At 41.5% G+C, this 12,309-nt stretch overlaps 1 protein-coding gene across 2 annotated transcripts in view; it reads right to left on the minus strand.

Annotated features, from left to right (window-relative positions):
* ALDH18A1 (aldehyde dehydrogenase 18 family member A1) overlaps positions 1–12,309 on the minus strand; it is a 38,013-nt gene that overhangs the window by 17,626 nt on the left and 8,078 nt on the right. The window contains exons 3-7 of one of the 2 annotated variants that reach the window (XM_032432442.1): positions 9,688–9,902; positions 6,914–7,063; positions 6,721–6,825; positions 2,940–3,092; positions 2,431–2,521 (exon numbers count right to left, since the gene is read on the minus strand). In XM_032432442.1, the coding sequence (XP_032288333.1) occupies positions 2,431–2,521; positions 2,940–3,092; positions 6,721–6,825; positions 6,914–7,063; positions 9,688–9,902 (714 nt within the window). Of the gene's footprint in view, positions 1–2,430; positions 2,522–2,933; positions 3,093–6,720; positions 6,826–6,913; positions 7,064–9,687; positions 9,903–12,309 lie in introns of both variants that reach the window. The other variant, XM_032432441.1, reaches the window with a different exon arrangement.

Below are 12,309 nucleotides of genomic sequence, written 5' to 3' on the forward strand. Positions count from 1 at the left end.
TATAGAATGAAGCAGGGCTAACCATGGCAGCAATTACAGGGAGAGAAAAACCACCTCTCACAACCTCTGTCCACCATAGCCCAGCACTCCACAGCTCCTGGATTCAGGGCTGGAGTCTTCTCAGAAGGCACTATGCTATGAGATCACAAATTTGGATTGTGAGGCTGTTTTGGTTTCATACAAAAACAGCATGGGCAAGGTGGTACAATTCTAAGCCAGACCTCCAGAGACACTGAGGAGCGCCTAGCATTCTGATATTCTGCCTACTCCTCTTTTTCCCTTATGGCAGCTTCTCAAACCCATCAAGAGCATATTTAAAATTCTAAAATTGTGCTAAAAATCAACATTCAGTGGATAATTAATCAGGGTTAATAGCCCAAGCTTGTTTTATGTACATGAATGTTCATAGCAGGGTTAGTTATAATAGCTCAAGTGTCTACCAAATGATGAATGGGCAACTAAAATGCGGTATATCTACAGAGTGGAATATTATTTGGCAATAACAAGAAAAGTACTGATATATGCTATCACATTGATGACCAATTTTGGTGTTTGAGGCTGCATTAAAAATGTTTACTAGAGTCTAGTTCAAATTGGGCTTTATATATTGATCTTTTAAACTCATGTCCTTTACCTTGCCAGGCAGCATAGAAGAGAGGGAAGAGTATAGATTTTTAAACTGAACAGTTTTAGTTTTAAAATTGGCTTCTGCTAAGTACTGTGTGACTTTGGATATACCATTTAACTGGTATGAACTTAATTTTTAATTTCTTCATCTGAATAGCAGAGCTAACCTACCTACTTTGCAAGATTGCTATAAGGATTCAAAAAATTGACCTTTATAAAGCACCTAACACAGTATTTGTGCATAGTAGAAATTTAATAAATATCTGCTGATTAACTGAAAAGCCTTCTTCTCTAGAGTGGCTCACTCTTATCCCAACCTAGCTGTTCCTGTACTGAGATTTCAAATTTACAGTGGATAAACATGGTACCAAGACTTCTTGCAGGTAAAGAAACTGATACATACGTATGATATATCAGACTTCCCACATGGGCAGAAGACAGCTCAATCAATCTATATCTGCCCCTGCCTCCACTCGGTAGCTCCCTGCTCTTAATCTTACACCACGGGTGTGTAAATGGAAAACAAGTCCTGCCAAAGGAGCCTGCCCTGGGTGTGGGCTGGGAACAAAATAGGTTTTTCTGATCTCCTGGGAATGTAATGGGGGACTTTTGGGATCCTGTTAGGTTTGGCCTATTTTAGACACAGTTACCATATTCCTTATGGGTCAAAATGTAAAATGGGAACAGCTTAAGAGAGTGAGAAGAGTGAACCAAGAGGGACCCCTCTGAGGAAGGCAAAAGCAGGGAAGAATAGATTAACATATAGGACCATGGTGGCCACATAGCCTGGACTTCTGCAGTGTGGCTCCAATTTAATATCATCGGTCTCATGATTTACATTAAAAACTGAATGTGATCAAAACCACAATGAAATAGCACTTCACTCGAATGGCTATCAGCGAAAAGGCAGATTTTAAGAGGTAAGTGTCGGCAAGGATGTGGAGAAACTAGAACCCTCATACAGAGCTGACAGGGATGTAAAATGATGCAGCTGCTTTGGAAACCAGTCTGGCACTTCTTCAAAAGGCTAAACATACATAGAATTACCAAATGATCCAGCAATTCTACACCTAGGTAAAACAAAAACATGTTCGCACAAAAATGTAGACATGAATGTTAGAGCAGCATAAGTCTATCCCCCGATGAACGGGTAAACACAATGTGGTACGTGTGCACAATGGAGTAGTAGTTGGCAATAAAAAGAAAAGGAGTACTGACAGATGCTGTAACGTCCATCAATGAACCCTGAAAACATGATGCTAAATGAAAGAAAGAGGTTTCTTTCATTTAGCACACATATTGTGTGATTCCACTTTGAAAGAACGTCCAGAACAGGCAACTCCATAGAGACTGAAGGTAGACGAGAGGTTGCCTGGGGCTGGAGAGTGGAAGTGAGGAGTGATCGCTAATGGGTATGGGGTTTCCTACTGGGGTGATAAAAATGTTCTAAAATTGTTGTCAGGGTTGAGCAATTGTATGAATATACTAAAAATCAATGAACTGAATTATAAATCTTAAATAGGTGAGCTGTATGGTACTTGAATTATATCTGTATGAGGCTGTTCTAAAAAAACAAACCTGAAATGCCTGGAAATTACAACATTTTAGCATTCAAACTGCATCTCCCAGATTCCCTCACCTTCTTTTGAGCCATAAAATCCCTTTGTTAGACCATATGGATCATAATATAATGGTCCATAGTAAAAAAAAAAATCAAAAGGACTCAAAGAGGGGAATTCATGTGCTCACCCATTTAGTATTTAAAGCAAAGGTTAGATAAAAGGAAAGGGCATTACTTTGTACCTTCCACATCTGAAAGAACAATCAGGAGGTCAGTTTTCATTTCCACAGCCAGACGCGCAGCCAGACTATCATTATCTTTAACACTAATAACCTGGAATGCAGGTAAAAAGTCAAAAGTGAGTGAACTAGGCAGTTCAAGGTGTTCACAGCATTCTGCTAGGTTCTGGCAGGCAAAATTAATGACCGAGTGCATGGATGACAGCTTTTATAGGCCCCTTCTGTCTGCAAAACACTGTGCCTCCTGGCCACCCCATTTCCAAACACGCACCCTTCGCTCCACTGCCATGCCCAAGCCATGCTCACAGCACCACCTGAAATCACTGTGGCACCTCACCCTGTTAAACGAGACCCCCCTGACTTCAGAGGAGCTTATGCAGCCACTGCTCCGTGAGGCCAGCTTCTGTCCCAATTTCTCCATCTTGTTTATGCCAACTTCCGGTGTTAGTACATGCAGCATAGCATTAGTCTCCAGCATGCTCAACCCTTAGGAATACTTTACCCACATTTACCCCCTGGAGATCACTATTGGGCTCAGCTGGGGGCACGACAGCATCATTTGTGTTGACAATGGGGACGATGTTCATTCGGAGGAGCTCATGAAGTGTCCCATTAAGGTTCCGGCGCTTCTGCTCGTCGTGGAAATCCAAGTTGGTCACCAAAATCTGTAAGTTATTAAATGGATTGAAAATGCAGAAGGGAGGGAAATTATGAACATCACAGCAACAACATACAAAAGATGCTAAGAAGAGAGGAGTTAAACTCTAGGTTTCTGGATCCCATACAGATCGGAATGGAATACACATCTCTGGATACTTATCTAATTCATTTAGAGATGGGAAAAAATACATCACTTGGAATATTTAAGGATGCTCAAGACTTCTTGTAAAAGTACTTTAATTCTCAAAGAGCTACTAAATCTCTTCTATTTACAGAATTAAGAAAATTAATGTATGAACTTTAGAGAGATACACTTTGGAGGAAGTGATGGCCATCCATTAATTTCTAAAATATCTCTGTATCCTAGCATTGGATTCAGGGGCTAGCCACAGTAGGCACTGAAACATGAGGTGCGTGAGCGAAAGAACAGTTTGTCCTGCCCAGAGAAGTGCAGGAGACAGAACGGAAGAGGGCTGTGCTGTCCCCATGGCTCCGGTCAGCAAAGACTGTCTGAGCATGTGGGACTGGTCTGAGAGGTTTATGAAGGCGAGTCTTCAGTCAGAAACTGAAAGAAGGGCTAGACATAACTTAGTTCAGGGGAGGCGATGAACATAAGCTACTCAAAGGTCCAGGGGAGAGCTGGATGTGGGCAGACAGCTCCACTTCCTTGTTTAAATCAGAGTATTAGGCAATGGTTAGCAGGAGAAGGTAACTGAGGATAGCAAGAAACTAATGGTAATAAGCCCTGAAGCTCATGAATAAATGTTTCAATGAAATCTCTCTGATGTTTAAGGAAAAAGGTTCTTGCAATGTGGCTGAAGTAGGAAAGGCGGCAGGCAGATGGTCAAGAAAGAAGGTACCCAGACAGTGAAAGTAGGCATAGTTAAGCACTGAGGGTCTGGTTATGGTAACTGAGAAGATAACAGCAGCCTTAATGATACACAAAATGGAGGTAAGGAAGACAACATGATAACACAACTAAAGGAAATAATCTACTCATAAATTGGGAAAAAATTTATTCAGTACTTCAGAAATGTCAGGCCCTATATGAGCTGCTGAGATAGAGAATAAAACTGTTGATGGTTTGGGGAAGGTGGAATGGGGCACATTTTTTGTAAGGCTAGATCACGAACTCTTTTTCAGGAAAGTCAGTCCTGTAGGAAACAGGACCAGGTCAAAGGCAAGCATATAGATTCTAGCCATGGGGGGTGAAAGGTCAAATGATAAAATAAACATGTGTGTAGGATAGGCAAGCAGGAGGTATTAAGGTCCAGTGAAAATACCTGTTGCTCAAACAGTTTAACAAAGAAGGAGTAGAAGACAAGAGCCCTAAGAGAAAAGTATATGCGTGGAGAAGGGCAGTCTGTTAGGATGCAAATCAATTTCATTTTTATGAAGAAAAAATAAGCTGCATTACTCGTTTAAGTCTTTAACCTGACAAACAACTTGGTGGAGATTTCTAAAAGCCACTGATAACCGTCTTTATTTTTTTTTAGATTTTATTAATTTGGGGCACCTGGGTGGCTCAGTCGTTAAGCATCTGCCTTCGGCTCAGGTCATGATCCCAGGGTCCTGGGATCGAGCCCCGCATTGGGCTCCCTGCTCAGTGGGAAGCCTGCTTCTCCCTCTCCCACTCCCCCTGCTTGTGTTCCCTCTTTTGCTGTGTCTCTGTCAAATAAATAAATAAAATATTTAAGAAAAAGATTTTATTAATTTATTTTTAGAGGAGAGAGAGAGAAAGAGAGAGAGAGCATGCGCATGCACACAAGCGGCGTGGGGGGGGGGGGAGGGAGAGACTTCCAAGCAGACTCTGCTAAGTGTGGAGCCCGATGCAGGGCTCAATCCCATGACCCCAAGATCATGACCTGAGCTGAAATGAAGAGTCGGATGCTCAACCGCTGAGCACCCAGGTGCCCCTGATAATAATCTTTAATACAGGATTACTAAAGACAAAAAGGAACCACAGGAAAAGGTACGAAGGGCAAAGATCAAAGATTTCTTGCAGATAAGATCCTAGGGAAGGCAAACGTGTGAGATGGACCCATGGATGGATGCCTGTTGCAAACTGGAGGGGACAGAGCTCTTTCACGTCAATATTAATGGAAGCCACGGCTGATGTGCAGCGACTTTCAATGCTACTTTCATTAAAACCAAACCAAAAAAAAAAAACAAAACCCCTCAAAAAACATCATACCCAGGAAAAAACAAAACAAAAGTATAGTTACTAGACCTAAGTTTCCTCATCTGGCTCCAGATACTTTTAAAAAAATTAAAGGCTGAAATTGCCACTGGATTGTGGAGAAGAGGAGAGCTGATAATAGTGGCTGACAGAAATTGAGATTTCTATTATATTTATGCTAACAGGAAGAAAAAAATCTAAGAGAGTGGGGTCCCCAGCTACAGACAATAGGTGGACAAGTCCATGCCTTTCTGCTGCAGTTCACCTACTCAAGGACACTTTGGAACAATACCACAACGTCACTGTGGATAACACTGTGAGAATTATGAAGAAACAGAAAAGCAGTAGGAAATGAAAGACCAAAATCTGAAAGGATGTATATATAACAACATCAAATATGTAAAATAACATCTGTGTAAATGGTAGGATCAGGGACAGCAAACGAGTTGGAAGACAATAACTTGGGGAATTCAATTTTTTTCAACTATTTTGTGAAATGACTTAGTTGTCTTGTGATATTTACGTGTTTCTAGTGTGTAGTTGTATTGATGATCAAAGATACAATTGAAAAAATTCTGGAAATTTAGGTAAAAAACAATGTGGAAAGAAAGTTCTAGAACATTCAGGGGCAACCACTAAAAATGTACACGTTTCCTAAGGCCTGGAACCATGGTTGATTTGTTTATCACAGCATCTCCAATGACTAACATACTTCTTGGTATACCATAAGTGCTCAATAAATATTTGCTGAATGAATGAAAACCAATGATAAGCACTCCTCTCTCTTTTCAATGCTTGGTAGAAATTTATTATATAAGGCAACCAGGTACAAAGAGAAGCAAGCTGCCTGAGGTCAAAGAAGACAATGAAATAAAGATATCTAACTTTCCTGGGGTGCCTGGGTGGCTCAGTTGTTAAGCGTCTGCCTTCGGCTCAGGTCATGATCCTGGGGTCCTGGGATCGAGCCCTGCATCGGGTTCCCTGCTCCGCGGGAAGCCTGCTTCTCCCTCTCCCACTCCCCCTGCTTGTGTTCCCTCTCTCACTGTGTCTTTCCCTGTCAAATAAATAAATAAAATCTTAAAGAAAAAAAAAGATATCTAACTTCCCTGTCTTCAGGAGAAGGATAAACACTTAAAGTAGTAGCCATAACAGTTACTAGCACAATTCCAAGTGCTAATAATTACTGGAAACAACGCTACATTAAATGCTTTTCCTATATTTTCTCACTGACTTCTTCCGAAAACCCTCTCAAGTAGGCACTGATATTATCTTCTTTTTTCAGATGAGGAGACTGAGGCACAAAAAGGTTAGACCTAAAGACTTTCTCTAAATTTCCCAGCTAGCAAGTGGTGAAGTTAAGGCAGTCTAGCTCTAGAGCCTTGCTCATCACCCCTCTGCTCCACGGGAATCACCTTCACAGGTCCCACACCTCTCTGCAATGGCGAGCCTCTCACCTGGGCAGCACAGATGCTGTACTGGGTAAACATGGCCTCATACAAGGCCATCAGTCCACTCTGTCCGGCGGCTGCGCAGGCTCGTGCTTCTAAGACTGGAATTGCCTGTAACACACAAATAGATATGGTGTGGTTGGGAGTGAGGGAAAGAGGCCTGCTGACCAGTTACAGGGGCTGGGGAAGCAGCACTCACCATCTCTTTCAGCTGGTTCTGCCCCGAGTGCAGGGCCTGCCGGACGCTCTGAGACAGAAGGATCTCATGGCGCAAGCGCTGCTTGCCAAAGGCTACGGCTCCACTGGTCACCAGGATCATCTCTCGGCCTTGATTCTGGAGCACTGACACCTGACATTGAGGAGGGAAAAGGCATGAGTCACTGGATCATCTCTTTCCTCTCTTCACAAGAGACTCAGGTAGGGTAGATAACTGAGTGGATCCCAAATGCCAGTTTATGGACCAGCACTAGGCTGGCTCTGGAAGAATCACCCAGGTTGTCTGGTAAAAATACAGATTCCTACACGCTACTCAAATCTGATAAATAGAGAATAGACAGAGATCAGAATTCTGAATAAGGGGATTCTGGTGTGCAGGCAGCTTTGACATCCACAGCACTTGATGGTATCTGTGGGAGTCTAGAATGCAGAAGGTCTAGCAGTTCCAGAAAAAGAAGTCTGGAGCTAAGAACTGCAATGTAAACTTAGCAGATGGCTTCTCAGGTTCTAAGGCATGATGTGGAGGATTGAGGCTCTTTCTGAGTTATACTGACCCCTATGGGTCACTTTAGCTAGACCAAGGACAGATGCTGACCCTGTTCTGCTCTGTCTGCCCAGATACAGCTGTGGTCACTCTGTTCCCTACTTTGGACAGATCTACATTGAAAGAATCAAAGATTCAAGCTGCAAATAGAGTCCATATTCCTAAGATGTCCGTTCCTCCTGATGTTTGAGCCCTAGAAGCTGGCTCATTCAGAGGAGCATGCGACTCCTGATCTCGGGTTGTGAGTTCGAGCCCTACGTTGGGTATAGAGATTACTTAAAACGAATGAATGAATGAATGAATAAATAACTTACTTTAAAAAATAGAAACAAATGTACCACGGAAAAAAAAAGAAAATTTCATACTTAACCACAGTGCTAAGAATAGTATTATAAATCGCCCTGTACCCAACACCCAGCTTCAACGACTATCTCTCATGCCAATTTCCCAGTCTCTAGTACTGCCTGTACAGTAGCCCTGCCATTATTTTAATACAAATCCCAGTCCCCAGACATATTGTTTCATCTATAAATATTTCAGCAGTAATTGCTAAAAGACAGAATATATATGCATACATCCAAAAACCTAAAACATTTCAATAACTCCTTAACATAAAAGATCTAATCAGTTATAACACTGCTCCAATTTTTTCAGCTTGCCAAATGACAGTGACTGAGAGGTCCAAAGATGGGAAAGTCAAATCAGAGTGTAGTTATTCTTGAGGCCTCCTCGGAGAGAGCTGGGACTCAGCCTGGGCTTCCAGGACTGAGAGGATTTGCAACTGCTGCTAAGTACACGGTGTGAATGGTGCCCCTGGAGTTGTGCAACCAAGGGGTTCTGAGGAAGAGGAGGCTCTAAGAGTGAATTCCAGGTGGGGGACAAGGAAAGGAATGAGTATGACATGCTGGTGGGCCAGGGAGGAAGTAAGCTTGAAAGCAGTAGTGGTGGTCTCACCAGGGAGAATGGGAAATAAAGTAGGTCATTCCCTGAGGCAGTTACATGTCAATGAAGTCTCTCTCGTTTATAAATATCAGCAGAGTCAAATCTCACCTGCACCTGGTTTTGTAAATAAAGTTTTACTTGAACACAGCTATGCCCATTCATTTACATATTGTCTATGGTTACTTTTGTGCTACAATGGTAGAGACAAGTAGCTGAGACAGAGACCATCTGGCCTACAAAGCCTAAAATATTTACTATTTGGCCTTTCATAAAAAAAAAAGTTTACTGATACCTGCTCTTGGCAAAGATAGGTAGTGGGATCTGTAATATGATGTTTAAAGTCTAAAACTCCCATGTCACCCCTTAAGGTCAGTTTCTTTAGTGATAGTCTACAGTCAGCCTTGCTTGCTCGCATCCAGTGGGGCATAAAATCCCCACTGGAAACTTCTGCTTTGAGCCCTTCCAAAGGTAAGATTCCCTGCACAGATCTCTTAGTAATTCAGTCTCGAGACAGACTGTGGTCCCTGTGCAAATAAAAACATTGGAGTGCTTGTGCATACATGTCTCTCAGACCCCCAATGCCTGCTTGCACTCTCTCTCTTGCTGCCTGGTATCCTCTGCCTTTAAATGAAAGTCTTATATGGGTATTCTCTGTGGAGTCTGCTGAATCCTTTCAAATATCTGAACTTGGAAAATCTTTGCAATGATAGCTCATATTTATTTCAATATTACTGGCCTAATTAAAAAAGGAAAAGCCTAGCAAAACAGGAACAAAAAAAGCTCAATATTCACAAACATCCATCTGGGTACTCAACCTTGGGTGCTCAACTCAACATACCAGTCACCTGGGGAACTTTAAAAATCCAGGTGCTTGAGCCCCATCCCAGAGACTGAGTGTGAAGCCTAGGAATCTCTACACCCCTCCAGACAATTTTAATGTGTAGCCAGGATTAAGAATCACTGACATATGTAACACCTTATCACTAAGAAGCCTGAGGGATGAACTGCATGAAATCAACTTTACTCCTTGACATCCCCTTTGCTTGCCCTGGGATGCTAGGTCCACTTGTACCTTTACTGGAAAGGTAATTTTCAGATTGGGTTACATCTATTGTACTCAAATTATTTTTACGAGCTGATAAACCTGAACTGATGGTTAGGATGGGTTAGGGATAAAATTAGGGTTGAAAAAAAGCCAAACAAACCTGAACTGACAGCTTAAAAACTCCGTATTATTTTTGTTCACCAGAATCTTCCATCTTGGCAATTACCTGCTCAACAATAGATGCGAGGCGCCCCAGGGCAAGGCCACACTCATCCCCCCGGGTTACTACAGCACTTCCGAGTTTCACCACGATTCTCTTGGCATGCTTCAGCTCACTGCGGTGGGCAAAAGACTTGCCATGTGTACGATTGAGGGGTACAGTGATAAAGGGGATGTTGCTCCAAGAACGAACATGTCTGATGGCTGAAGGCTGGACACGATCTGTAGCTCCCAAACAAAGTCAAATGCAAGAAAAAAGAGAAATATTTAGTATAAATTTCTCATTAAAAAGATACACATACAATATTAACCAGTTTAGCCAAAAAATAGTTTTATCATTCTTAACTGACTAAAACCAGTAAATCAGAAGCCAGTATATCCAGCATGTTCTTATTCTAGTATTACACCCAGTACATAGGTCCCAGATACACTCAAACACTGTGAAGAGTTTAAACACAACAATCTTTCCTCAAGACAAGCTGGCAAAATATATCAAAAGTCTTAAAAATGTTCACATCTTTTGATCCAGTAATTCTTTGTTCGGAAATTTATTCTAAGAAACTAATTAGAGATGGAAACAAAAAGATTTATCAGAAGGCTTTTCATCAGTGTTATTTATAACAGGAAAAATACAAGCAGAGTAAACATCCAAAAAGGCAGGATTAATTAACTTTTTCATAATTTTTAATAACAGGAAAATGCTCATGAAGTTTCCTATGTGTCTAAATGCACAGAAAAAAGATGAAAATAAATCAAAATGTTAATGTTTTATTTTTGATGGAATCACAAGTGATTTCAATTTTCTTCCTTATTCTTGTCTATGTCTTCCAAATTTAAGCAATAGAAATACACTGCTTTTATCATCAAAAAAATGTGTGCTTTTAAAGAAACCACACCACTATAAAAAGAGAGTGAGCCTGACTAGCAAAGACAATAAACAGCGAAGTAATTGGTATGAGTAGTAAAAAATCATGACTAATCCACCTACAAATTTTCTCTCTGACATGGTAGCATGATTCCAGATGCCTGTTAACAATGGTTAAAAAAAACGGGATAGCTTTCTGAAGGACAAGGAATGTTGGAGTCAGATATTTTCAATCCTTCTGGATATCTGCCTCTAAGCAATCCCTTTCCTGATTCTTTTTTCTTGCAATGCTATACAGGATTTCTAAGGAAGCAAATATTATCTATGTATATATACCCACACATACACACACACACTCATATATAGGTATACACAGTCTTGATTAAAAAGCTAAAGATTTATCTACATAAAGCCAAAAGTAAAACAGTAGAAGCTGAATGTCAGCCACTTCTCAAGGGTCCAACTCCTCCTGCTGGCTGCTTACTAATTATGCATTAGCCCTTTCTCTCACAAATGAAGAGACTTTTCTACTTTGAGCAGGGCACACCGCCGCCAGTCAAAAGACTACATTTCCCAGACTTTTTGTGCAGCTAGACATGGCCATGGGACTTAAGTTCTGGTTAGTGATATACATGTGAAAATGTTATGTGGGACTTCTAGGAATTTCATTCAAAAGAGAAGTGCTTCCTTCTTCCCTTCATCCATCCTGCTGCTTAGAACATGGGTATGAGGCAGGAGCTCAAACATAATTTTAGACTACAAGGAAAACATCAAGAACTTTGGAGTAACAAGAAAGGAGGAGTGTGGATGCCTAATGATTTCACAGAGCTATTCTGAAAGCCCTGGACTGCCTCCCTTCTTAGAGAACCCCAGGTTCCTTTTAAAAGAGAGAGAGGGATGCTTGGCTGGCTCCATGGGTAGAGCATGCAACTCCTGATCTCAGGGTTGTGGGTTCGAGCCCCACATTCGGTGTAGAGATTACTTAAAAATAAAAATCTTTTTAAAAAAGAGAGAAATAGACTTCTATCCTGTTTGAGCCATTATTATTTTGGAGTTTATTACACACACCTGACCTAACTGTAACTGATACAGCAGAAAGAGTGCCCAGGCAGAGGGGCAGGTGAGGCCTTGCTAATGGACGGTCTCACTCACAACAAATGGACCTTCTCTTGGAGGGATTCCCTGATTGCAAGAAGCAAGTCAAGATGAGTAGTACAGGCCCTCAGCGGGACTAAACTTTAGGTACTTCCTCCTCAAAGAGTTCTCTATGTGTCATTACAGGCAATTAATAAATACTTGAATGAATTACTATAGTAATCATTCCAAGCCACTACTCTACACTGGTACTATTGCAGAGTAACTTCCTCCACTCGGATCAACCATTATCACCTCCCTTTATATTTACGGACAGATTTCCCAGATTTCTCTAGAGCCACTACCTCTAACTCCTGACCACTAACTCCTCTAACTTTAATGTAGCTTCTATTGTTTTCTCTATGCTGTAACAATGGAGGGTAAAGTGAGCAGAATCTTATTCTCATGGACCAGAAGATCATTGTGTGTTCTCCTCCCTGCCTCCTTCACACACAAATCTTAGAATGAATATTTTTAATGAAGCAGTAAAGAGTCCTTTCTTCCCTCTCTTAAATGACCACTTTAAAAAGTGATTATGGGGACGCCTGGGTGGCTCAGTCATTAAGCGTCTGCCTTCGGCTCAGGTCATGATCCCAGGGTCCTGGGATCGAGCCCCGCATCGGGCTCCCT

This window comes from Phoca vitulina, unplaced genomic scaffold, assembly GCF_004348235.1.
Source record: "Phoca vitulina isolate PV1807 unplaced genomic scaffold, GSC_HSeal_1.0 scaffold48, whole genome shotgun sequence".
NCBI classification, from domain to species: domain Eukaryota; kingdom Metazoa; phylum Chordata; class Mammalia; order Carnivora; family Phocidae; genus Phoca; species Phoca vitulina.